The sequence below is a fragment of the Ciona robusta genome, chromosome 1 (assembly GCF_009617815.1).
Source record: "Ciona robusta chromosome 1, ASM961781v2".
NCBI classification, from domain to species: domain Eukaryota; kingdom Metazoa; phylum Chordata; class Ascidiacea; order Phlebobranchia; family Cionidae; genus Ciona; species Ciona robusta.
In genome coordinates, this window is record NC_143235.1 from 7,997,732 (window position 1) to 8,024,861 (window position 27,130).

Consider the following 27,130-nt stretch of genomic DNA (forward strand, 5'->3'; position numbering starts at 1 on the left):
CGTTGTGTGGATATTAGCTTAATATAAGGCAGAGGCAAATTGTTTTTTTTTTATTTGAAATCGTTATTAAACTCCTTAAAAAATGATACCAAACGATGATCTTCATTATTGCAAAAATTTACAAAATCTCTTTCCAAATCCTGGGGTTGGCAATCATCCAATGACTGGATTCGCCAACGTTTTGTTTGCATGTAATTCGAAGACCAGTAAAAACCGGTGGAATCAAGTTCCTCTTGTGATATGTTTTCAGATACATTGGTCATCTTTGCAGTGTTAAGTTTTGATGGTCGATTACGATAACTGACTGATCGACGTTGAACAACATGATGATAAACAGGTATTTGGACAAACACTTGCCCAGTAAAATGAACATAACTTCGAGATTTCAAGTTTTCTTTGCAATCATTAGTTCCTTCAAAATTATCCCGAAGAAATCCAAATCTACAAATTTGCGTAAAGAAAATTAAAACCGAGTGTTGAATGTACTTTTAAATACGACTGAATTGCCGCAGAAAAATAAAATTTGCCAGGTTTATGCTACAGTGGTGAGAGCACACATGTCATAAACAAAAGATACTTATATGTTATATGTCACTTCTATGGATGTGTGCGTTCGTATTCTTAGGCAAGACACCAAACAACAATTGTTCCAACCTAATGATCCTTCAGGTTGTACTCGTTGTCAACCCCATTAAAAAATAAATTCAAAATTAGTCCTGTTTACCGTAACACAATTCCCTCCATCCAAGAAATTATAAAATCTCTGTATTCGTCCCCTTTATAATCTGTAGATAGAATAAGTCATAAAGTTATCTACATACTTATTTTAAATATGATTTCCAATATCATGCACAAAAATCAAATGTAAAATGGTAATAACCTTGAAATAATGAAGAGTTGGCCATCGCTTGAAGATTAAGAGGAACAAATAAAGGAAACCTCAGTGGTCCTGTTACTTCACTGCTTGGAAAAGCAAATGGATCGTTTGGCACTGGACATAAATACAAATCACATCTCGTGCTTTCCCTCTGCCAAACTTGCAACTAAAAAAGATAATTTGGTAATTATTCCCATTTTAATTGAAACAAAACTGCATGATGTGCATGACTATAATAAATAGACTATGTGTTGTTTACAGGATGATCATCACAATTGAACGGTCAAATTCAACTTTAATAAAAACTAAAAAAAAAAATAAAAAAAAGTATAAACCTATGCCTGCCTATACAGATTGATGTAAATATTGCTAACTATGCAAATATATATATTTTTAATTATTTTAAAGCAAACATATTTTTATCTTCAATTATACTAAGAATTTTGCAGTCAATAATTAGTTTTAATGACAACAAACAAAAAGTAGTGGGTAATTAAGCGGTTTTATAAAAAAACAAACAAAAGTGTGATAAAAACTTTCTTAGTTCAAGCAGATTCATTTTCTTACCATGTTGTAGATATAAGTAGCTGTTGCAATCAACCATTGTAATTCAAAGCAAAACACAAAAGTATCAACTCCAACTTTTGTTCTGTTTTTATACTTGACATGACACCATTCACATCTATTTGTTCCTGGTTGGTTGGCAAGTGGGATCTTAACCAGGTTGTTCTGTGTGGAAACCCAATGTTCAGTAATCGAATGTGAGCTAACTATCATACAGTCATAAAGGAATTGCTCACTAAGTTAGATACTTGATGACTTGTAAGCACGACCAAAGTTTACGAAGGCACCACATATCTGTCGCAATAGCACATTAATAAAGTAATAAAATAACTTTCCGAGTTGCTCTTAGTGCATTCAAGGATAGGTTGTGATAATGATGTTTAAAATGTTTAACATTTGTATCTACATAAAAAACCAAGAATTTCAAACATGATTAAAGTTATTGTAAGTTTACAAACTTAGCGTAAACTGTTCTTTGAACTAACTTTGTCGGGGGAAAAAGTTTTTCTTCTTGGACTTGAATAGGAAGTTGGTTTTGTGTAAAACGCACTTTTCTGTGAGTTTGAGGAAGATAAAAGCAACGAAGTTGAACTTTTGATCAAATTCTTTCTTGATATTTCAACTTCAAACCATCGTTTGTGGAAGTTATGAAGCAAATACGAGACGACACCGTACTGATAACTTGTTGGATCATCAACTTTAACAAGAAAGTAAAATATTTTATTAATTTCATTTAGTAGAAGAAAAGGGGAACTTTCTGTCACTGATATACTAAAAGTTAAATTAGGTTTACATAAATATTAAATTAAGACATGACTTTTAAGTTACACCATAACGCTATGCAGCATGCACATCATTATACTTACTATCCGAAGTTTGGTTGTTTATAAATTCCTCATTTATGCAGTAGAACACATAGCCATATACGAATGGATATTGAGAGTCTTGAGAGGCGTGAATGAGAAGTTTGGATTTGCACATTGACTGTAATATATTTATAAATGTTGAATTGCAGTAAAGTGTTTAAATCTCTGCAAGTGATTAGTGACATATATAATTGAATATCAATAAAAAGTTGCAAAATAGTGATGACTGATGTTGCTTATTAAATACACAGAGCTACAATTCATAAACAGTCAATTGACTACTGCATCATGTTCTACCTTTGTTTTTCTAACTTCTTAGTCATTTTAAAAATGAAAGACAAAAAAACACTAAAATTGCATTTCAAATACTGATTTTAATTTAATTCAACAAAAACATCAACTCAAAGCAAAATGTTGTTCCAACAATCATTTCAAATAAACTTAAGTAAACGTTATTACAAAATAAAGATAATCATTTGAATAAACAGATGACTGTAAATAACAATTGTTATAACATGGGTGTTTTGGTTACATATACAACTATATGTCTGTATTTATTTTTTTATTAAAATAACTGACAATTGTAAGGCAACCGATCACGAACCACAGCGTTGAAACAATCATTAAGTCTCTTTCCCAAGAACACAAAGTAATAGCAGCATGGAGCCTTGAATTCACTTACCTCTAACAACAAGCAAGCATCCTTCAAATCCATCAAACCACCAACATTAGCAATGCACCAATTCACAGCTTCTATACTAATGAAGGTAAACATTGGTAGATCAACATTATCTGCCATGAAGTTCAAGCCATTCCTGCAACAAATATCAACCAAATTTATTTAGGGCAGTAAACACTGTTTACACTGAAATTGGTAAACATAGTGAGAATTTATCTGAATTTACTTCCACAGTACAAGAAAAATAGGTGATAATAATTTATTTATCTTTTATTTATATCAGACACATTGTTATATGGTGGGGGAGATGGGACATCTTTTTATTCTATTTTCTTGTTCCATTCAGTAGTAAACAAAGAGTATTCAAGGAAATATAATCTTAATAACTTTGATTGACCATTGTTAATTTTTTAAAACCTGATCAGGATATTTGGATATTGTATGGTAAAGGTGTCACATCTTCCCTACCATACTATACGCATTAGGTATAAAATTCAAAGCACTATGTTTAAATTTCTGTTCAAGTATCTAGAAGATTATTATGATAAATAGTTTACGAACTGTTTGTCCTTCATTCCTTTCACAATATCTACGGGCTCAGAATGTACAGTGAGTTTCTGAATCGGAGAATTTCCAGAACTTGAAGAACCATTATCACTGCCAGACTGAAAATCATAAAAACTTAATTAATAATATATCAAGCCAAAAAAAAATTATTACAGTACATTAAATCAATTTAAATAAAAACTTAGAAAATCCACTGCAACAAACCAATTTTCATATTTTTTAAAATTTGTTGAATAGTAATAAGAAACATGTTAAATAATCCGGTAAAAAAGAAGGTTTTATACTTTGAGATGAAGTGGCACTGGCTGGGCGTCAACTCCTTGCAACAACCTCCCACTGATGACAGGAGGAGTTGTAACTTCATCTTGTCGCAATGGAGTAGATTGACCACTAGATGGTGTGCTTGAGCGTGTGGGAGGGGTGGGGGTGGTTTGGGTTGATGAAATTATTTGCGTGGGTGTTGGTGACGATTGAATTGACTTGATGTGCACTGCCGAGCTACACTGATTTCTCTAAAAAGATTGGTTTATTATGAATGGATTTTCATAACATCACATGTTACACCAGTTCCCAACCATTTTTAATAGTAATATAATACTTTAATACTTGACATTCAATTTTGCCTCACACTGACTGAATGAGAAAGTTTTGGAAAACAAAATAAATGGGTCAGGAATAAAATGGGGAATCACGGGAACTTATGAACAAAACCAAGAAACATAAAAACATGCAGCAAGTCGTGGAAATGGTTCCCTAATGAAAAAATCAACACATCATTTTTGCTAAGATATATCAGCAGAGAATTTCCCATTAAAGCAACCTACCCAAGATTTCCGAGAAGTTTGTGAATGGTTTCTTTTGATTTTATTCATATGATCGAGAAATCGTAGAAATGAATCACACATCACGGCACATTCACCATCATCCATCGTGTTATCATGTGATCTAAAACATCATGACATTAAGTGTCATAAATCATGAATGTAATGTAAATAATTTTCATGAGACACGAAACCAGACATAAAACGTCACAAAAAGTGAATTATGTTTCCTTACTTTTCTATCATTAACAAAACTATCATGTGATCAATAAAATAACTTTGACGATCATGATTTTAATTCTACTTTTTCATGACAATCATGTTTGTGATTATGTGACAGATATGACTCACCGCTCACAGTTACAACGGTCAAACACGTCGTATCTCCATTCACCATCATTTTGTTTGTTTGCTTGTTTTAAAATATTTAAACGTTTCGATGGAGTTGGCAACAATATAAAGTTGGACTGCCAATAGTTGACATTCTGAAAATCAAATTTATAATATTGTCAACTTTTGGCTAAAAAGTTGCAGCTTGTGAACAGTTGAAGTAATTACAAAAATAGGATTTTAACAGATTATACCACAAAAATCCATTTCAATTTCAAATCAAATTAAGTTGTATTATTAAACCTGTGGTTTAAAATATTTAAAATGAATTGCATGAGAAACACCTCAATCTCTTGCCTGAGAGGAGCAGCCCACAAAAGTTTTTTTACTGCCTTGTCCCATCCTTTAACTACCAAGCTTTCTTAAATTTGAAGATTGCATTAGTCAGTTAGTTGGGGTGTTTTTAATCTTTAACCAGAAAAATATTAAAACAACTTTTCACTTGAAATTGTAATTTTAACATTAAAGAAAAACTTTTTTAAAACACTTAAAAAATTCATGACTTTTCATTTTACCGATGATAATTGGAAGTCATTTTCATCTGGATTACAAACATAAACATCCAGATGATTCCAATAAAAATCTGGTAGTTTTGTGTGCGAGAACGAGATTTGAGAAGTTTGGAATTTATCTCTTGTTTTTGGCCACAACATGTACGTGTATGGCACAGTAACTGTGGTGAATGGGTGTCTGCACAAAACAATGAAACGTTACTTTAAAACAATCATATTCTGTTGAATTAGGGCTTTTAGAGAAGCCAATAGAAACAGAGTAAAAGTTAATTTATTAAATCAAAAACTTAATAAATGTTTTTAATTCCATTTACATCAGTAATGTCGGTCCAATAGCAGACATACTTGTAATGCATTGTAAACATGTGAATAGAGTGATCAAAAAAAGTTGGAACACAAACAAATTGATAAAGTGTCATAAACTTAACCTTTATCTCTAGGTAATGATTGTAAAGAAAGAAATTGAATGCAGTAACTGAATTACATCATCTGAATTGAAGTTTTAATGACAATACATTTTCATATCACTTGTGACTGTTATGAGTGATGCAAAGTAACAAGTAAAAATGATTTATCAAAAAACAACATATTTTCAAAGATAATATTCACAACGAACACCACCCCACAAATATGTTGGGATAAAAACCCCATTTTTAAAATATATTTGATAAAATATCTGTGGTATCTTTCTAAAAAAACTATCAAACAACCCGGATCAAACAAAACATTAAGTATAAGAACATTGAAATATCAAATACCTTGGTTTGTAAATGGTAACATTGATTTTTTCCTTGTCTTTGGACAAAGTTAATTGATGATATTGCCGACCATGACTAAGCATGTATGAGTCAGCATAACCATCTGTATCCATCATTCCTCGAGCTGTAATATAAAAAAATATGTGAATAAAATAATATTAAGTTCAAAACTCATGTTTAAAAAAATAATGTATTTTAAATCAAGAATATCAAAATCGCCTTCTAAAATATTAAAAAAGGAGAAAAAATAAATGTTTAAAATGATCTGCTTTAATTGCAGACAAAAATATATAGATACGTATAATATAAAAAGGATATATATAAATATATATATATATATAATCTAAAAACTAAGTGTTTATTTTACCAAAAGTCACTGAATAGCAAAGAAACAAGTTCAGTTTCATTCACAGATGATTGGATTTGGAACTACAGGTAACATGGTAAGTAATCACATCATATTTAAGTGAAACAACCATATAATCTTCAGTTATTAGTATTACAGACTTTCAATTACACCCAAACTGATTAATTACACCCAAAATGATTATTGTGCACTGAACATTTAACTTTATTAAATACAAATGTTACATGTGTTAAAACATACAACAATGTTTGTCCAGTCTCTGACAGTATTACACATGAAACAAGAAATATTCACATAAATTATTTGTTTTCACAATAATTTACAGATGAAGCTCTGTGTGAGCAAGTGCAGTATATTGACAACAATGAGACTGCTTACCAGACAAAGGACTGGTTCCTGTGAAAGAACGAAAGGAAACTTCACTTAAGTTTGGACTGACGATTGTCATGGAGCTTCCTGTGCTGTTGTGGTTTCGTTTCCTCTTCATTTGTTTAATTATTTGAAATCCTTGACATAATCGTTGATTGATGAGTTCGAGGAAGATTTCTCTCGAACTTCTCTCTTGATTCATTTTGTTCGAATTCTCATCGTTTCTGTAACAATCCCATGATCAGAGAAATCTATTTTTTGACTGTGATATACAAAAACAAACAATTTCAAATATTTTTCAAAAAAAATATTTTTTCAAATATAATTTACAATTTTTTTTTAAACAGCATGTAAACCAGAAGTTGGTAATTGTAACTTTCTGTCAGAAGATATTGCAAATTGGTGATTATTTAAACTCATAATTGTAATATAACTGACAACTGTACAACTATATGGGTAACAGGGTAACACAACCCTTTTTATCAGGTTAAAATCTATATCTACCACAAGAGCCAAATGGTTGCCGCACTCATTTTCCATGACATTGAATATTATGAATAGATAATTAATTCCATTTCTCACTCACTGGTTTTCGTAGTCATAGTTACTATCATCAGGTATTATGGGGTAAGACTGCTCTGTGTAGTTTTGTTCCAATTCAATAGAGCTTGGGCAATAGTCTGTTGTTATGGGGAGACATGCGGGACATTTTAATGATTTCCAATCCAACCCTGTGATAACATAAACCATTATGATTTGCTATAACATAAGTTTTCTTAAAATTTATTTAGGAAAAACTTGAATTGTCATTAAATGACTTGGCTGTGCCTGTTAGATCGACCAATCTTTGAAGTGAATGTTTCTCATCGTGTTAAATACTATTTTACTAAAACTTAAACTACTTATTTTAATATAAATAAAAACAAATCTAATATAATCTGGAAATAAGAAAAATAAGCTTTTATTAGACTTTCCTAAACCGATCATACACCTAGTTTAAAAGATCAACGTCTAGTTACGACATCATAATATTTAGTTACAGGATTCTTACAAACAAACTCAAAGGGCAAATGAGTTTTTATAGCTCAGCTATTTTAGATGTAGCTGGTAACCTTGAAACATTTAAACATGCTTTGAGAAAAAAGACCAAGCTTTGTGCAAATATTCTACTAAAATAATAATTTACATTTAAAATTACTTTCAACAGATCATGGTATTCAAAAAATCAATCCGACCAATGAAAAAGCTACAGTGAGCACATGCAATATGAGTGAATGACAAAATAAAGAAAAAACAAATAACAACCAGTGTTTGTCTGAGACGTCCACTGCAAATCCCCAGCAATCCCCCACATCCAACTAAAACCATAACTTGATATTGGTTTGTTCAATCTCATTCCTGTGTTCATTCAATTTATGTGAAATTATTCCAGCAAACAAAAATTTAACCCACACATATGAAATTAAATGAAAAATATTTCTAATGAAAAAAAGCTGTGTGAAATACATTCGTGCGAAGTATATTTGTGCGTTGTTTAGATGAAATTTTTAAAAGAAGATCCAAGCAAAAAACATTTATGTAACATTGTTTAAAGAAAAACAAACAAAAACGTGTTGGTAAAACTGATTGTGGAAGTAAATTCCATATTTTTTTGGCATGTTTATCACACATATACTGAATAGAATAACAAAAAACACTTTTTCAACATAAACAAAAGATTTCCGATAAAAAACAAACTAAAAATAAACAAACCATTTAAGATAAAAAACAAATAACACATTCTGCAACCCCCCATACCTTTATGCAATGAAGAATTTTGCAGCAAAGTATCCAAGTTGTCGTTACTTGATAAACTTGGATTGGAACTCGCAAGGGAGCTGCTCAATGAAACACCATCTGTTCCACCTAACGCATGTTGGGTGCTGAAACTTGAAGAATGAATTTTATGAAATTAAGTCTGACACTACATGTATTGCTGTTGCCATGCATGTTATACTTAAAGAGTCAAAATACAACTTAATCTGACACATTCATATTTCACATAATTCATTTGCTTTAATCTTTAAAGACATGAACATTCAACTAAATCCTCACTATTTAAATGTGTTGAAAAACTTAATGTTTTATAAATAAATCCTAAAAACAAAATACACTACTTGGATTAGTGATATTTATATTACTATGTCACAGATTGCTTAAATTTTACGCATTCTAACTGAGCTTCATATACTAGTAGGGTGGGGGGAGATGGGACGCCTTTAGCACATAATATCCAAATTTCCTGACCGTGTTTTAAACAATTAACAACGGTCTATGAGAGTCATGAGGACATAGTTTCATATTTCTTTGAATGTTCTTTGTTTACTACTAAATGGGACGAGAAAATAGAGGTAAAAAGTGTCCCATCTTCCCCCACCCTACTATATTAAAATATTTAAAGTGGTAATTACTTTATCGAACACAACCCACCACCCACCTAGCTTTATATGAAACAGGGGATTCTAAACTTGCACATGAAGCATTGATCACGGTCTCATTTTCATAACTTTCTGATATTTCTCTACTTCGTGATTGTTTCTCCCGTGATTGTAGATGATGCAACACGAGTGCTTCACCTTGCGGACCACGTGGATAAGTGTGAACCCATCTTCGTCTATTAGCCGTTAACCTTGCGTACATATGCGATGGTTTGAAAGGATTGAACAAAGCTCGGCTGTTACCACCAACAACATGTTGCTTCGATAAATGACCATGGCCTGCATGCGCGCTGCCCACCAATAAACAAGCTTCAGTCTTCTGTGAAAATAGAACATAAAATTTAACACCAAGCAAACTTTCATTTTGAACCTACAAGTAACAAGAAAAATTGTTTTACAGTTTTCCTTTTGCATTGCTGACAATTGCAAAACAAAACTGACAACTAGTTTTATATTTTGTGCAAAACAGTATCCGGTTACAATTTGCACACTGGCAAACCCTAGTTTAATAAAGTTGCAAATAATACAATTCATATTATCACAAATTTCATAACTTTTCACAGACAAACAGAAAACAGTAACCAACCTCATTATTTGGTCTGTATCGATCATTTGAACCAAGTGAACTCGCTGCAGCTTGGTTGTTTAATAAATGATGTTGTTTAGTGATTGGAATGTGGACGGGACGAGTTAACGGGCGAGATGGGATATCATCTTCAGATGTTGTATTCTGCATTAATTATTAAGCAAGTCATATGCAAAAATAATAAATTTGGATCAGAAGAATTAGACCACAAATAGGTACCTCCATGTTAAATAAATCTTCACTCTTAAATTTGTTATGTTTGAAAACGATTGATTCGTTTCCATTTCTCCTTTTCACCAAAGGTTGTTGATATTTAAACACCTGGAAATTGTTCAAAATCAAATTAACTGTATTATACATCTTGGCAATAAACTTTTAAAACAACTTAAAATGCAATATATACTTTGTTTGGGCCATTTCTTATGGTTAATAAAATAGTACTCTGTTACACAATAAATGCACATATGTACATGTCAGCTGTCATGGGTTGTAGTTTAAAAAACAGGAAGTAAAATGTCAATATATGTTGATTGGTGAATCTGTAAGCTGTACAAATCAAGCTACAACCTATGTACTCTTACTATTCAGGTAAAGGTTTGATTCATCTGTTATTCCATTATAGCACTTCCACTTATGTCTCAATTCATTAGAAATAAAAAAAATTAAATAGTTAAGTTGTCAAAGTCAACCTGGTTGTCAAAGTCATCATAATTAATATGTTGAAGAGATGGAAGTTGTGTATCTTTGTTTGTAACATTATTTACAGGTAATGTTGGAACTTGTGACTTTTCCTTCACCTCCATGATTGGGTGACGAATACGTGGAATGTAAGTGATATTTGTGGTTCCTGTGATATCATAAATTAACATTAATATTTTTAATTTATTCAATTGGATTTTTACAGTTTGTTCAAATAAGATTTCTATAATTACGTCACTTTTTTAAATATGTTGCATAACAAATTAGAAATTACATTCAAGTGCCATGAACTGATAAAAACATTTAAAGTAAAATAACAACCTTCATCAGGAAAAGGGTTGGAAGTGTAGAAACTGTGGTTTATCCAGTGTGGGATGTTGAAGTCAGACAAATTAGAGGTGGGGAAATTCTCCCTTTTTGGAAACGAAAAACTTTTTTTTCTGTAAATAATAGAAAGTGTCAATTAGTCAATTAGAGGACGCAAACAAGATGAACATTTCCTTATTTAAAACAAGAATATTTACATTTCTTATTTTTAATGTTATATTTGCTAGCCATAATTAGGTTTTAAGTTTTAGAAAATCTTTACCAGTAACTAACAGCAAAAACAAAAAGCAGAAAGTACAATAACATTTATGTATTTAATAAAAACAAAGTTGTATAACTTCAATATGTGTTTTCTGGTGTTTTTTTTAATGCCTTAAAAAAATCCTTAATACATATCAAGTTACTACTATATAAATCATTACAAATATAAATTATATACATTCTGAATAAATAAATATATAAAATATTCTTAAAATATATGTAATGCATTGGGAATATAAAAAGTATTAAAAACATAAAAAAACACAAACTGTTGTTGGTCGTAGTGAAACTTGAACAATGGTACTGCATGTAGGGGTTGTTGACCAAGACAAATTAAATCGCTTCCAATCCCATTATCTATCATTCGTTCCTTGGTGAGTACGGTGAGTTTACGATCCACGTCAAACACTCCAACACCTAATGTATATAAGATATATATATAATATAGTATAAGATTAATACAAATCTAACTACATACTGCATAAAAAATCATAGCAAATACCTAAATATGTTATCTTGTAATTATGAAAATAAAACAACATTGGAATTATAAAAATTTCCATGTGTGGACTTTAAATGAACTATAAGATGAACCATATCATTTCTAAGAACATATTTTTGTATACAGAGGTTTTAATAGTTTACTTTACATCAGTTTATCAATAATCAATTCAAACCAAATGGTTTTCCCTATGACTTACAATAACAAAATATACTTATTACTAAAACAACGGTAAACTTTTATGTTAAAAATAATACGATAATGGATGCATTTTTATAAATTGTAACATTTGTACCTGGTGTAATACAAACAACGATTTGACCAGTTCGGTCAAAGTTTCTGTTGATATGATGTTGTTCGAATACATTCAATGAAAGGTTGATTGCTTCAAGAAAATTCCCTTCAGATGAAGTTGAATTGATTCCTTTAGGACAACCATCCAACTCTGTAAGCTTCTCATATTCTAAGTAAAAATTATGTTAATTGAGATCTGCTGTGCGTATTTACTAAAACAAAACAACTGAACGACAAATAAAATATATCAGATTTCCAATGAACAAACACAATTATAAAAAAAATCTAAAGTTATTAGTATTATTTATTGAATAAAATTAGCAGATTTTCATAGAACGACTGTACAGGAATCATGAATTTAAGTATGGCATTGGCATACTAATAAGTATTTAAGTAAGTAGCTTTAGTGACTTGATTATAAGCAGGTTGTTTGAACACACCATTGGTTTTTGTTTATTAATTAATATACTGATTACTGAAAATATAAACTGTTAGTGCTGGTAGTACCAGCCTGGTACCAATAACCATTAAAACTTACTGTTAAATAATCTTTTTAAAGTTGTAATAAGACTTGTACAATCCTCCAATCTTTCAGTTTGAACAACACATTTATAAAAATCCATGTAAAGTTGATTTTGATAATTTCTTCGCAGGCAATCTCTCAGATGAATTGGAAAATCTTCAATGTCTTGTGTTTCGTACAGCGTCCTTTATGGTTTAATTTTATTCTATTTAATTAAACAATATAATTGAACAGAACAATAGGAGTTTAGTGGAAGTTTTACTAATATTTTTATTGCTTGTATTTGATTAATTAACCACTATATATGAAATTAGTTTCTTTTAACTTAGATATTTAAAAAAGAAGATATTTAAAAAACACTCCATTGTACCTTGTAGGCAATCTCGCATTTGTTGAATTTTCAAGTCAAGCTTGACCCAAACATCTCAGCACCGTAAAAAGGCGCATAAGGATACACTTTAGTTTAAAAACTGCCAGAAATTCACGTGGGGGTCACTCTTTTGTGACAATCAGCCACAGGCTTTTGGGTTTGGGTTGAGATGAGAAAACTTGTTTTTCATCAAATACATGTCAATAGTTGGGTCAGAAGTTCAGTTTAAAAAGGTATAAAATATATTTAACAAGCAAACGAAAAATTCTCACCGTGAAAATAAAACAAGAGTAAGTTCATGACAACATTTCTTTTGTTTCCATTTTTTGAATAATGCCTAAAACATAAACATGTTATTGTTTTAAACTTATATTTAAAATTTCTAAATTATATCATTTCTAATTCAAAGTTCATGTTATTTTCCAAGATTCACATATTTCTAAAAACAACTAAAGGTATAAAGTTATCCCATAAAAAACAACTTAAACAACTACTTTCAAAAATCCATTGATTGCTCTTTCAAATTGAAGATAACCATATGCATCATATTCCCACATTTCCGAACTCATTTGAATAAATACATAAACCTCAGCTGTATACGAGCGTAACACAAAGTTCGTGTTGTCAGTGATATACCCGCAACGAACTTTCGTGCTGTTTGACCAAAGTTCACTCACCTAGAAAATATTATCACGTTTTAATTGTATACGGATTAAAACATATTCGTGAGCAATAACTTTACAATATCTGCCATTAAAAGTAAGTTTTTATGTTTCAGGTATTGTTTTGGTAGTTTGGAGACATTAAAGCCCAGAGCACAATGTTATTACTAAAAAACATAAACTAAATACATAAAACTACTAAAAACATAAACTAAATACATAAAACTGTATAAGGACTTTATGAAGTAAACAAAAACCAACTTGAGCTCTGATGCCTGAGAAAGGAAGATATTGGTCGATATAAACGCACGAGTTCAAAAATGTTTTCTTCATTCTCCACATATCACTTCGACTTATATATTGATCTTTAAACGAAACTTCAAACAAATCAAGAGCTACATCCTGCAAACATAGGGAAACGACTTTTTAACTTAACAATGGAATTATGAAAGTAAGTTTATTCATATTAAATTGGAAAATAAATAGAAGAATTCTAATATTTTATTAAATTTTGTATTAAAGGATTAGCATGTATATGTCATAATGGCCTACTAAATACATACACCAGAAATACACCTAACTGCTCATAAAACGAGATCCCTCTTGATGCCAACAATGCCTAACATTTACATCAAATAATATCCCGTTTAATCGATTGAATAAGCCATTATTGTAACAAAACCACTGCAAACACCAAGAACACAACAAACCTGGAACTACTCTGATTGTAAACTCCATTTTAATATTCAAAATGCCATTCATAAAACCGAGATGAAACTTTGCATTATAATTGGCATTGCTCGCGTTCATAGGCCTCTTATTTTCTAAGCAGTTTAGGTGTATTCCTCAGCCGTGAATTAAGTAGGCCATGACGTCAAATATGATATTGTATTTCTAATAGTATAATAAATTAACCAAAGAAAGTAAGTAAACCAAAGTAGTTGTAAGCACATAAAATATGCTAAAATATTTGTATTTTTGAAACAATAAAAACCTAATGGCACACATAACTTCAATACTTCATTACTGTTTTTGATATTGTTTTCTATATCTGCCTAAATTTTCTGTGTGCTCATAAAAAAAACAAAAAAACATACTTCTGGTTCTGTTTTGTATACATAAACATCTTGGAAAACTTTCAGTCCAAATGATTGAGCTAATGTTGCTTCAATACTGATCGTATCTTTTGCCATTTCCCCATCTTTTAATGAAATAACCTTCATATAAAACACAAATTAGGTCACCGTATTAACAGTTGTGATATGCTTATACCCTTTTTTCAAATTTTTAAGCTTTAAATATAAAAAAGAAAAAGAAAAAAATTAAAATTTTTATTTGTATAATTAGAAATGATATTTTTAAAGATTTTTTTCCTTTTTTTTAATGACTACTGCACATATCTTTCTCCAAATTAACAAAATAATGATACTATATAGGGATGCACATTACAGAATAATTAGGTATTCTAGGATATCCTAGAATACTTTATTTCGAATGTAGAATTCCGAATCTAGAATTTCGAATCTTTTTATATTTATAGGAAAAAATAATTTTAGCCACATCAGTCAGTTTATTGACTCTTTCATAGCAGCCTTGTTGGATCATGAGCTGTAAAATGATCAAAAATTGTACTATTGGGTAGTTTTTGCGTCATGAAATGTATAGCAGGCTATGAAAAGACGTTCCAAAACGTTTACTCTCGCCCCACAAACACAAAAATATTTTTTTTCAAAATTATTAAGTTTCAAAAATTGTTAATATAGTTTATGAGGTGCCGTGTGATGACGTCATTAAACAGAATATCGAATCCCGTAATTAGATTCGAATACAATAGTATACGAGTCTCATGGATTCGAAATTCTGTAATGTGCATCCCTATTAATATATATATATAATATCATGGTCTTTTTTAAAAAAATATTAAAGTAAAGGAACCTGAACCAGAACAAAGTCGTTCGCCGATCCATTGCAGTGATGAATCTTAAGAAGATCAAATGTTTTCACATCAGGCAAATCTGATGTATTAAAAATCAACAAGGCATCTAAAACATCAGAATATATAAATTCGTAAGATACAGATATCCAGGTATGATAAAAAATAAAACTTACCACTATAATTTTGTTGATGTATTTTTAGCTTAAACTGCTTCATTGTAATACGATGTAACATTCAAGTAAATAAACAAACCCCCGCACTCTTTGTATTTGTTTATATATGACGTAATATCATTAACACGCTATACCATAGATATCTTACCATACTTAAAATTTATGGTTCCTTATCAGTGTAAAAATGATTATCATTGTCCAATACTGGTTTTATAATTATCAACTAGGTTATACATTTTTTATTTAGATACATTTTTGTCGGACAGTTGTTCTTGCAGTGCCCATATATCAAAATCTACGAAAAAAAGAGAGCACAGCTTTAATGAATAAGCGCGCATTAAACTAATCAGCATAGAATAATTACCCATCATATTTGGTAGTAGGCTACACAACGAACATTCAAAGTATTCTTAAACCGTAAATTCGCGATCCCTGTTGACCGTTTTTAATTGTTTCAAAATAATTGGGCATTATACGCTTAAGATGTCCCTCGTTCTTCCACCCTAGCCTATGATGTTTAATCGCTGTTTGGACAGATCAACCTAGATACTCTAATACGTATGGACAGATCGTATGATTGGAAAATGGTGGCCTAACCGTTCAAACGCGTGTTGGAAATAGAATGAAGCCTAATGTCCGGATTTAGATCCTCGCCCAGAGTAACAGTTATTTTGTATTTATTTTTTTCTTTATTAAAATGTATGACTGTTGCAGTGGCCGACGTGTGAAAGCCGTAAATTTAACTTTAATTCCCCCCAAATTTACTGAGGTATTTAGATAGATATGAATAAAATATAAAGCGTGGCCGAAAAACGACAGTCGTTATCACATCGGTTTAACAACTCGTGCCAGCTTACGAGTTACCATGTCTTTTTGCATGGTAAAAAGTTAATGCAAATAGAGATCCGCATTAACTCGTCTACATTTACCGTATGCAGTGTTCTGTTGTGTTTACGTCTGAGAAGCTCAGTCACAATTTCCTATTCGTGTGTGTATGTTCGGAAACGCCTGTCAGCGTCTTAACGTCCCTTCAATCACGTGAAGAGGCATTTTGGGTTTCGCAAAATCGCCCTTTTTCTTCTGTACGTTTTCTTGCCACCTTTGTGGCCAAGGTGATCCTAGAATAGTATTATAGCGGCCACTTTCGATACCTTCTACTGGTGCCACCAACCTAAAATTTAGACACTTTACTAACTAGACCTCAGTGGTACTCACTCTAATATATTTTAAAAAGAACATTAATACTCATATTTAAAAAAAATGGTAAATTAAACCAATCTCGCACATTTTTTAAGGAACATAATGTTTCATTTTTTAGATATTATGCAGCGCTATAACATAAGCCGATATTGATTTCTTTTTGTTGAAATGTTGTTGGGCAGTGGGCACGTATGTAAAGTCGTGGTTGGCCCCTCCAGAGTCTTACACCAATATGGCTGATTTTGTTTTGTCGCCAAAATGTAGACCAATTATAGTCCCACGGAATAAAAAAGATTGCTGGTTGGGTTGAATCAAATTCGATACAAATCACTTCTATGGGCTTAGGGCCGAATGACTTGGTGTTGATCCGACTTTTCATACAGGCTCCAGCAGGGTGCTGTAGCTTCTCTAGTTCTAATTGACCAATAGAGTAAAAATCGACTGTGCAGGGATTTCCCAATAAAACAATGTCACCAACTTTGACTGTTTCTAGCTTCTAAACTACTATTTTTCAGTAACATACAAAATGTGACCCCAAACTCTCACAACACCAACAAGGGATCAAAGATCTAATGCGTGAGCACGATTAAAACCAATTAGCATAGCATTAAGTAACCCTTTTACTACAACGGTCGACTGAGCGCGATCAAAAACAAAACCCGAAGTAAACAACAAAGCTGGTTTCAATTGCCATTGGTGACCGTGAAGCAGTAGGTAGATTACATTTATACATGTATTATAACCCATAAAGACCTATGATGTAGGAGGATTGAGTAATTGGTAAAGAATATGTGTAAATACGCTTTGTACAACTCCCGTATCCTTGTAAACTTACATTAGTTAACCTTGTTGTCGCTTTGTGAATTCGAATAAACCGTAATTACAGAGTAATTAGGTAATGTTAAACGTTGATATTATTCATATGATGTTCAAATAAAAAGTGTATGTTAACTACGATTAATGATAATACGGTATAAAAATAGTGCATTTAATCCCTAATTTAATGGTAATAGTTTAGTCGTGAATCGTTGTGTGGATTTCTTATCTTACCAACAGGTGCCCTCCCAAATTTTCAAACAGTGTTACCGCTATGTTAAAGTACATGAGAAAGGTAATCGTTAATACATCGCTAATCATAAGGTGTTAAATCTAAAAATTTAGTCCAAAAATTATTAATATATATTATGATTTCAATCAAGAGAATAAAGAATAAACGCTAGATTCAGGAATTGAGATAAATGCGGAAAAAGTCGCGCAGAAAACAACGATTTATATGACCATTAACGTGCTCAACAAGTTGTTGTATGGTACATTATTTGTGCATCACAATGCCCTTGCGTGACATGTGATGCCACTTAATACATCCAGATTTTGTAATTTTATGCTCGTTCCACAAACTGGCATTTAACCTAACATCAGTAAACATGAAACTTTAATTTCTTCGAAAAAAGTAGTTAAGTGTGAGTTGGCCGTTTACAATTTAACTCTCTTCTTGCTACAGCATGTGCAAAATATTAAATTATAAAAAAAAAACTGAAATCAGTCGCCAGAACTTAAATACAGCTTTAAAATAGTAAAATAAAAAATTGTAATCACAATTAAGTTACAGAAAAAAAGATTCATTTTTCATAAACCACTGAAATATTTTGAAGAATGATCAAGTTATCTTGTTTATTATAATTAAAGGAATACCAACCGCTACTAAGTATCTGTATATAAGGATTAACACAATAAAATAGCAAGCACGAAGTAGTTGCATAGACACGTTAACTGGTGCATCAGTATGCGCAAACGAATGCTTAACAAACAAACAAAAAGAGAGCAATAAATCTTTGCACTGCATTTATTTGTTGTGTGTTACCATACAGTTTGTCCATAGTGACGAAAGACTGGGCAAGTTTAACAAAGTGTACTTTTAAAGTAAAACAATAGTTAGTTATTGAACCGTTATGGTAGTTTAGTTACTTATTATAAACAAAGAAACAAACAGTTAAGTTAAAATGAAAGTTACTTCATACATTCATTGGCTGCTACATTTAAGGTAACATAAAACTGGCATGGAAAATAAATAAGTTTGTACATAAAACATGCTGCTGGTTTTTGTAAGTTACTTTTTTGGGAACTGGGCGGGGAACTTACTTTGCTTAGGTAACAGTATTGTACCTGAGCTAGTGTGTATTTTTAAATGTAGTGCTTGTGCACTAATGATGTACAACTTTAACACAAGTGTAATTTAGGTGTTCTTAAACTTTTGAGAACCTTTTTTTGAAAATATCTACAAATCCCACATTTCATATTTGCTGATGAAAGCATTAATCATTTTTGCCATGTCTCTTACCCCTTTTATGAAACTTAAAAATCACCCGATGTCCACCAAAAGCTGTGCCTTTAGTTTAAAAACCCCTTACTGTAATTGTTAAAAAAGTGGCAGTTTGTTAAGGCACAAAATATAATAGTTCAAGTTGTGATAAAAAAATTTTGAGTTTTGTGAGTATTTTGTAAGATATTTCAGTATTTTGAATGAGGATTATTTTAACATTGCGTGCTTTTTTCCATAAAAACTGGCAAAATACAAAAAAATAATTGAAAAGAACAAGCCACCCAACATTCATGCTAAAACACGGAGTAGCGAACAAACACTAAGTTTAACAAAAATAGAATTACAAGTTTAAAGCCAGCATTCATTACATAAAGGTAAGCTGTGGTACAATGTTTAATTTGCTACATTTATCGCTTCTTTAAGTTAATAAGTTGCTTGCTCCATACAACTTGTAGTTCGTAACATCAAACAGACCAAAATATATACATGAATACCCCACATCCAAGTATCAGAAACAGAGCTGCGGACAAAAAGATCTTCTCTCTACGATCTTGATGCATGGAAGGAAAAACCATATCTTCCTCTTTAGCAGCAACATCAGCAGGATCTTTAATTCCACAAACAAAGCGAGCTGACTTCACCATGCATTGTTTAAAACTAAAAGTTGCTGTGGGAAAAAAAACTTTAAGTTCAAAGGTTTATGTAGCATAAAACTTAAAAATATTAATAGTAAAACGGTTATTCATGATACGATATGGGATAAAAAATGGAATATTAAATACGCCACTTAATTTTAAATAAACAAATAGGGAAATGGTTAGTTCTACAGATCTTAATAATGGGTTGTTTTAAAATTGAACTTACCGGGAGGGCTATCTATGATTGAAACTTCATCTTCAGCATCAGATGGTATGTCCCTCTCATCCGATTTCCTGGAAGGTAAAAGGAAAACTAAACATCTGCAACTATAATAGTCTCTCATTTATTTACAAATGTAATATTAGTTGAACATCTTGGTTGACATGATAAAAAGTAGTAAAGCACAACTTGATGCGCTCATAAATACGTTTTCACTATTGACAAACTTAAAACAAATTGAACAATAAAAATTTAAGTCAAAACTAATTACAGTTACTTTAAAAATTGACAGTATCAAAAATAATTAAATTATGATTTCACTCCACATGTTTTAATCTTAATCAATACACATCATTTTCATATGTGTTGTTACAGTGACAACTATCAGTATTGTTAAAAATAGAAAAATATCATTATTGGTGAGAAAAAATTGTTTACTGTCGACCTTTAACAGTAAACCCTCTAAACTCGAAACTGCTAATAGTTAATTTTGTGGAATCAAACAGTGACAAACTAATATTTACTTGATGCTGTTTTCAGATTTAATAAGACCAAGTTCATATTTCTCAGATGGAGGTAGCGAGACATTCCTTGTCCAATATGTAAGTCGTGCAAGCTGAGAATATTAAATTGTGTTTTACTAAAAGTAATATTTAACTTTCTCGCTATCATGTAATTATGGATTGGCGTTAGACATGAAACTGTTAATCTTTAAAAAACATTTTTTAACTCGTATATTAAACTATGTATTGTAACAAGAATCAGACCACACGAGGCCATGCTAGGTTAAAAAGACGCAATAAAACTTGGCAGTCTTACTATCACACACTTTCGACAGACTTAACATTTGCTTAATGGGAAAGGGTTGTAAGTAAAATAAAAGAAATGGATGAAAGAATGTCGATGCCATTAAATGTCATACAACAAGGTCTACAATATAGTTGTTATTTAAACAAAATATACACGTACATCTTGAACTTGGGATTTTCTAGTGAAGTAACTGACAATCACAGCTACAATGATGGTTGTTGAAAATAGTAAAGCTGAGTAGTACATGTAATGAAGTTTGGTGAGAAACCACGGTCGAGTATCTATCTCGCCACACTTTGGAGGCGTGTATACGAAGATTGTGATCAACCTTGCAAGGCCAAGGGTACTGCCAACCAAACCTCCATAAAATGCTCCCTGTTTTAAGATATATTTCCATTAAGGATTATATGTTATGTTTAGGAAAAAGTGTTTAAATAGGTCCAAAAAAAGTTTTAAAAAACTTTGATTGTAAAATAACACTTGATATTTTACAGAGAACGAACACAAGTTCAACCTTTTCAGTGCAACCTCTCCACAAGATACCAGTGAGAAATATGGCTGCGATAGGTGGTGAAATGTAGTTGGTGACTTCCTGGATGTAGAAGAACAGCTGTCCTCCTTGAAACTGTAGAATAATTGGCACCCAAGCGATACTAACTCCCACCAACAATACGATAAACAATCTAAACATTAACTTTGGTTTTTATATCACATAAACACAAGACACCATATGTTCTAAAATTTCTTATTCTACCATAACACAAACAAATTCTGGCATATGGTACTTCCTCATAGATAGTTGTGCATTATATTAATGCTTATATATAAACATTCTTCAAACTTATGTGGCTAAACAGAAGTGATACAGAAAACCATAATAACAACAGTTATAACCAAATGAGAAAATAATATATTCCACCCCACAATATCTCACCTTCCAACAACCATAAGTTCAGTGTTAGAAGCCGACTTACGGAGTCTCTTCCACAAATCAAGGGTGAAGATGGTGCTTGCGCTGTTGAAGATTGAATCAAGGTCACTCATAAGAGCAGCGATCATAACTGCCATCATCAATCCTCTTGCTCCTGTATCATAAGATGAGATGATACCAAATTTTGAAATTAGTATATGATAAATGGATACAATTAGACAAATGGCTTTATAAAGCACAAAAATAAACATGTTTAATATTAGGTTAATTAAACTTTTCTTGGGTTAAGCTAAAATACAGTATTAAAAACTGAGTTTACATCAGACTTGTTAAACACACCAATTTTTGCAAAATTAAGCTTTTAAAATATATTTTAGTCAGTTAGGAATGCAATTCTAAAATTTAACAATAGAAAAAAAACAAATTTAAAACACCACACAAAATGTGTTTTATGAATCACCATAGTTATAAATTTGCAATACGGGTCCTTGAAAAACCTTACTAAGTTAAGTATAAATATGATCTAATTTATTGAACTGTAAAGTACTTCAGATAAACAAGACATAAAAATAATACCTATAAAGTTAATGTAAGATAATTGCTATATGTTGTAGTGATAGGTATCAAGTCTGTAAGTTATATTAAACAGTGCTGTTGTAAAATTGTTATTTAATCCAACTGTCACAAATTTATGTTGCTATTTTATTGTATGTTGTTAGTGTCTATATATTTGGTTCACATTGGTTTCTGGGTCGTTCTATAGACTTATCTAGAACGATAATTACGTATCGGGAAGTCGTAGAACTGTAAGGTCTGGAGCTAAACAAAACACCCCTGCTGTCACGTATCTAGATGCTGCAATTATCACGCTGTTCCTTTGTTTGTGTGTCTTTCGTCGTAAAATTGTTGCGTATATAGGTGTGTTGTGGTTTGTATAGATTATATAGAGATACGATTACGATTAAGAGACAAAGAGACGGAATAAGAGAATGAATAAATAAGATACATGAGATTCAAGAGTGAAGTAAACCGAATACGTTGAGTGCTGCTGCTGCCTTGGGAATACGAGAAACAGGCACAACGTTTTAGCTACGGTGAAATGGGACCAGCTTCAAGACACCTTCGATAGTTAATTCCAACTAAGAATCCAACCGTCACGCGTAAAAACGTGACACCAACCATTTAAAGTTAACTGCTTATTATTGTTGTGTAAACAACCTAGCACAGGAAACACATTTCCTAAGGTAACTTGATACAAATTTCAGAATTCATTTGCATCCTTAAAATACGGAAGGGCGATCACCATACTGTTTAAATTTGCCAAGCATGTTAAATAATAAATATCAAAATATTTCTTAGAAACCAATATCTAAAATCAATTAAACAGTATGTTGGTATCCAGGATAAAACAAAGTTGCCTAGTTTGTTCAAATCATCTGTTACTGTAATGTCTAATTTGTTGGTACCTAAACCTCACAACATATGATTTAAACACACTAGGCAACTTTGTTTTATTAGACATCTCGATTCTTGTCACTGGGTCTAATTTCTTAAAATTAACCATTAAAACAATGAAAAGCAATATTTAAACAATAAAGCAGACATTGGAAACGGTTGATATGTAATGTAAATATAACTTATGATTATGTGTTTTTAACTTCTTTGTATTTCGAGCATGAATAAGAAGGGCATTGTTTGGTCAGTATGTAATATGATTTGTTTATAAAGCACCAACTCTGCATTATCCACCAATGTTATTTAATACATTTATGCATTTTGGGGACATCAGTCCCTTACAAACTTTTTTGTTGAATCCTTGTTCTTGGAATCAATATGTTTTTATGAAATGTTGTCTTGGTGTGTAAAAAAAAATTCAGAATTCACTACACTGCTACAGTACTATATTCAACCTGAATTTGCATTAAGTTTTCAAGCACACACACACACATGTGTTTACTAAACCAAGTTTTACCATGATGCATTAATCAAAAAAACAACTCATAGCATGAGTGACAACTCTAGGAAACTAAACAGACTTACCGGAAGGCATGACTCCAAGAACAAGCTTAGGATAAGCAAGATTTGAGCAGCCAGATTCACTTCCACAGACCTGATAACAATGTTCACCAGGTACACATGCAATGTCATCTGTGAGGACATATTTTAAACACCTTGCATTTATACAAACACCAATTGTCAATATTTATAACATATATATATATATATATATGTTTGTTTAAGTCATGGTTTACACCATTGGATAAACTTGATAAAGTTGACAAATTCTATAATGCAAATAACATGGTGACTATTTATAATTCTAGAACTTACTTTTGTACAAAACTCTTGAAATCATTCCAGGCATAACCATGATGTACATGGGAAGTATTTTAATGAAACCAGCCATCAAGGTCCCACCCTGTGCATGGGAGAGACTTTTTGCTGCCAATGCTCGTTGAACAATCACCTTAACATTTTCAAGTAGTTAGAACTAAATAGGTTAATCATCAAGTAAAAAGTCTACCTGGTCAGTGCACCAATACCAAATAGACGATGGTGTCTGTCCAAGCAAGAAACCCAACCATGGCATCTCATCATCTGTTATACCCTGCAATCATTTCAAACGATGTCAAAAATTAAAACAAAATTGTTTTTTCTAATGTACAACTGAAACAATTTGAATATAATGAGTAATGTTCACATTTACAATATAGCAGGTATTTATCACACATTCCTTTATTCACAAATTGTCTCACAAGTTTCAAAATAAATAGTTTTAGATTAAGTAGTTAAGTACTATTCAATAAAAAAAAGAGTTTAACCATCAAACTACATTTAATGTCTCAGTATGAGTATAACAATGAAACGCCAAGCACCTTTAACATTGTAAACGAATCTTCACGTGGTTTAGGAAAACAGCTGTCTGATTCATTCACAGTAATGTTATATGTGTCTTCTATGTATGTGATGTTTGGAGATGCCATCATATACTTTTCTTTCATACCATAGTAACCATTCGTGTAAATAAAACCTGAAATGAATAAAAAATGGAAACAACATGTTTATTCTTGTAGATTTAAAACCCAACCTCATTATCTTCCTACATTATAAAAAATTAAAAAGTTGTTTTAATTTGGAATATTTTAAAATCATTTTCCTTTAACTTGTAAAATATAAGGTGAAAAACACCGCATACCACTGAGTACGGACCTTGTATCGTCAAATACAAAGCACCACCGATCATCAGCACAGCTTGAAGCGAATCAGTGTACATAACAACAGTCAAACCACCTATTTAAAGTAAACAATGTGAAAGTGGCAGAAAGTAAACAGCAAAGCTCTAAGTCTTATTACAACTTGATCAAATATTTGCTTTGCTTACAATAAATAAACTTAAATCACCTGTGACTGTGAGTAGTGCTGTGAGGCAGACAAGCAGTGTAACGGATGAGTATAGATGCCATCCCATTGACTGCTGGATAAATAAAGCCCCAGAATACAGGTTAACCTGAAATATGACATCTTATTATTCTACCAATTAAAAAATGTAAAAAATTATTATTTCTTAACACAAAATTACCGCTGCATTGCCACAGTGGTTAGACCGATCACCTCGTAACCATTGGATACCAGGTTCGATACTCTATTGCTACCATTGTGGCCGTCTGTGACCTCTATCAAAAAACTTAATTATAATTGCTTAAATAGCAGTGAACATTAATGAGTTGTCTAAATCCCAATCACACAAAAGACTTTTTTGTCTCATATTATATTTGAACATTCTTTTTGAAAATTAGAGTCAAGTAGGGGTAAACATAAGATTTAGACTTTAACATTTTGGTTTATACAAGATGGTGTTACAGCTACTTCATACTCTAATTTATACCTAGAACAAACTTGGTACTTACTGATATTTTTGTTAAGCAGTACAAGATAAGAGTAAGGGTAGCCAAATAAATTCTCAGTCGTTTACCCCCAAATCTCCTTTCAAGGTATTCTGGCATTGTGCATATCTGTAAATATTGCATTTTTACATATAAATAAGTATACGAAAACTATCACCTACTTAAAAAATATAAGATAGATCAGAATTAAGTTCTAAATGAAAGTTAGAGGTAAAAATACCACACAGTTGTATTGTTGAATATCTTACTCCAGATGCAATGTAGACAGGAATAAAGACCCATCCAAGCAACTGTAGTAGCATCAATGCATTCAACTCCCATGCCCCAACACCAATACCTCCTGAAGCACCTGAACCAGCTAGCCCAATAAAATGCTCACTACCAATGTTACTTACGAACAAAGACGCTCCAACCTGAAATATGGTATCATTAAAAATAAAGACTATATATAATTATATTTGTTCAGAAATTTAGAAAAGCTAGTTGACATGTACCAAAAAGAAGTTCATGTTTCGTCCAGCAAGAAAATATCCTTGAACTGTATCTCGTCTTGATAAGCAACTTGCCTGAAAACAAATATATAAAACGTAGGTTACATACGTGGAATTAAAAATTAACAAAATGCTTATTGCTTACCACAACTCCAATAATAAGGATTAACAAGAAATAAACAACGACTACAGACAAATCTGCAGTATTCAGTTGATTTGATAATTCAGTCATTTTTGTGTATAACCCGCCCTACAGCAAATATCTTAAAAATCTGTAAATTAAATCCAAGAATTTAAATACGTTTTGTAGCAATACGCTGTCTTATCTATATTCATGTGCTTCACGTGCGTCATTCGATAGCATGTAAATATCAAAGTCCGAAATATATTACAATACATATATGTAAGAGAGCATAGCTCTAATAAAAGGGAACGTATAAACTGCTCAAAGTAAAAACGACTTTTGAATGAAAAACGTAAATAAGTGAACGCCTTACCATCAGAGTCGTATAAACACCTATTTCTATGGCTCTGCTTACCATGACAATAAGTTTGTCAACAATCGTTTCGAAGGCGACTAACAGAAACAGTAAAGTTAGACGTATATTACGGCGCGACCTCACTTAACATAATGCAAATGTTCACTCGCTTTGAAAGGTAGGCATTCCCGACTAGCCAATAACGGTCTCAACTTCCTATTAACTTTAGGCAATACACATCTATTCTTAACTTCTGTCACGATCGTCACGCTTCATTGGTTTAGCTCTTCAATAGAAGGTTGTAGAACACGATAAAAAAAAGGGGATCACGTCAAGTAAAATTTTCTTTAGATGGGTTATTGAGCTTTAAAAAATGGAAATGACCTAAAAATACCTGTAGGAACTATTTGGGACACTACATCTTTCCAAAAATACAGTTGACATGTTTCCTTTGCCTCATTCGCTCGTAAAAGTGTTCAAATAGTTTGTTCTTTGTTTACTACGAAACAGGACGTGAAAATACAATAAAATGGTGTCCCATCTTCCCCCACCCTAC

At 31.6% G+C, this 27,130-nt stretch overlaps 2 protein-coding genes across 8 annotated transcripts; both read right to left on the reverse strand.

Annotated features, from left to right (window-relative positions):
• Window positions 1-35: 35 nt before the first annotated feature.
• Window positions 36-15,868, reverse strand: LOC149742631 (GATOR1 complex protein DEPDC5-like). Of its 5 annotated transcripts, none has more exons than XM_089883708.1 (31): window positions 15,581-15,868; window positions 15,407-15,513; window positions 14,569-14,688; window positions 13,733-13,873; window positions 13,304-13,486; window positions 13,082-13,146; window positions 12,455-12,624; window positions 11,918-12,085; window positions 11,390-11,537; window positions 10,854-10,972; window positions 10,523-10,680; window positions 10,053-10,154; window positions 9,834-9,977; window positions 9,247-9,566; window positions 8,568-8,692; window positions 8,076-8,168; window positions 7,357-7,501; window positions 6,780-6,994; window positions 6,035-6,158; window positions 5,280-5,454; window positions 4,726-4,859; window positions 4,378-4,498; window positions 3,838-4,065; window positions 3,548-3,651; window positions 2,990-3,122; window positions 2,308-2,425; window positions 1,927-2,138; window positions 1,445-1,606; window positions 881-1,043; window positions 725-785; window positions 36-441 (listed from the first exon to the last, which is right to left on the reverse strand). In XM_089883708.1, the coding sequence occupies exons 1-31, from the start codon at window positions 15,639-15,641 to the stop codon at window positions 51-53; spliced, it is 4,710 nt and encodes a 1,569-aa protein (XP_089739834.1). In that variant the 5' UTR covers window positions 15,642-15,868; the 3' UTR covers window positions 36-50. The 5 variants fall into 5 exon arrangements, with proteins under 5 accessions (XP_089739834.1, XP_089739825.1, XP_089739851.1 ...); XM_089883699.1 differs by having other exon boundaries at window positions 8,568-8,698; window positions 15,581-15,867; XM_089883725.1 differs by lacking the exon at window positions 8,076-8,168.
• A 2,569-nt stretch (window positions 15,869-18,437) lies between these two features.
• On the reverse strand, window positions 18,438-27,102 carry LOC149742632 (sodium/myo-inositol cotransporter-like). Of its 3 annotated transcripts, none has more exons than XM_089883858.1 (16): window positions 26,969-27,102; window positions 26,099-26,170; window positions 25,853-26,017; window positions 25,608-25,712; window positions 25,102-25,207; window positions 24,910-24,990; window positions 24,576-24,730; window positions 24,224-24,307; window positions 24,031-24,166; window positions 23,740-23,847; window positions 21,703-21,853; window positions 21,283-21,451; window positions 20,928-21,143; window positions 20,483-20,574; window positions 19,965-20,032; window positions 18,438-19,767 (listed from the first exon to the last, which is right to left on the reverse strand). In XM_089883858.1, exons 2-16 carry the CDS (start codon window positions 26,111-26,113, stop codon window positions 19,565-19,567), a joined length of 1,854 nt encoding a protein of 617 aa, XP_089739984.1. In that variant the 5' UTR covers window positions 26,114-26,170; window positions 26,969-27,102; the 3' UTR covers window positions 18,438-19,564. The 3 variants fall into 3 exon arrangements, with proteins under 3 accessions (XP_089739984.1, XP_089739964.1, XP_089739975.1); XM_089883838.1 differs by lacking the exon at window positions 26,969-27,102 and adding an exon at window positions 26,241-26,399; XM_089883849.1 differs by lacking the exons at window positions 24,910-24,990; window positions 26,969-27,102 and adding an exon at window positions 26,241-26,399.
• Window positions 27,103-27,130: the final 28 nt, after the last annotated feature.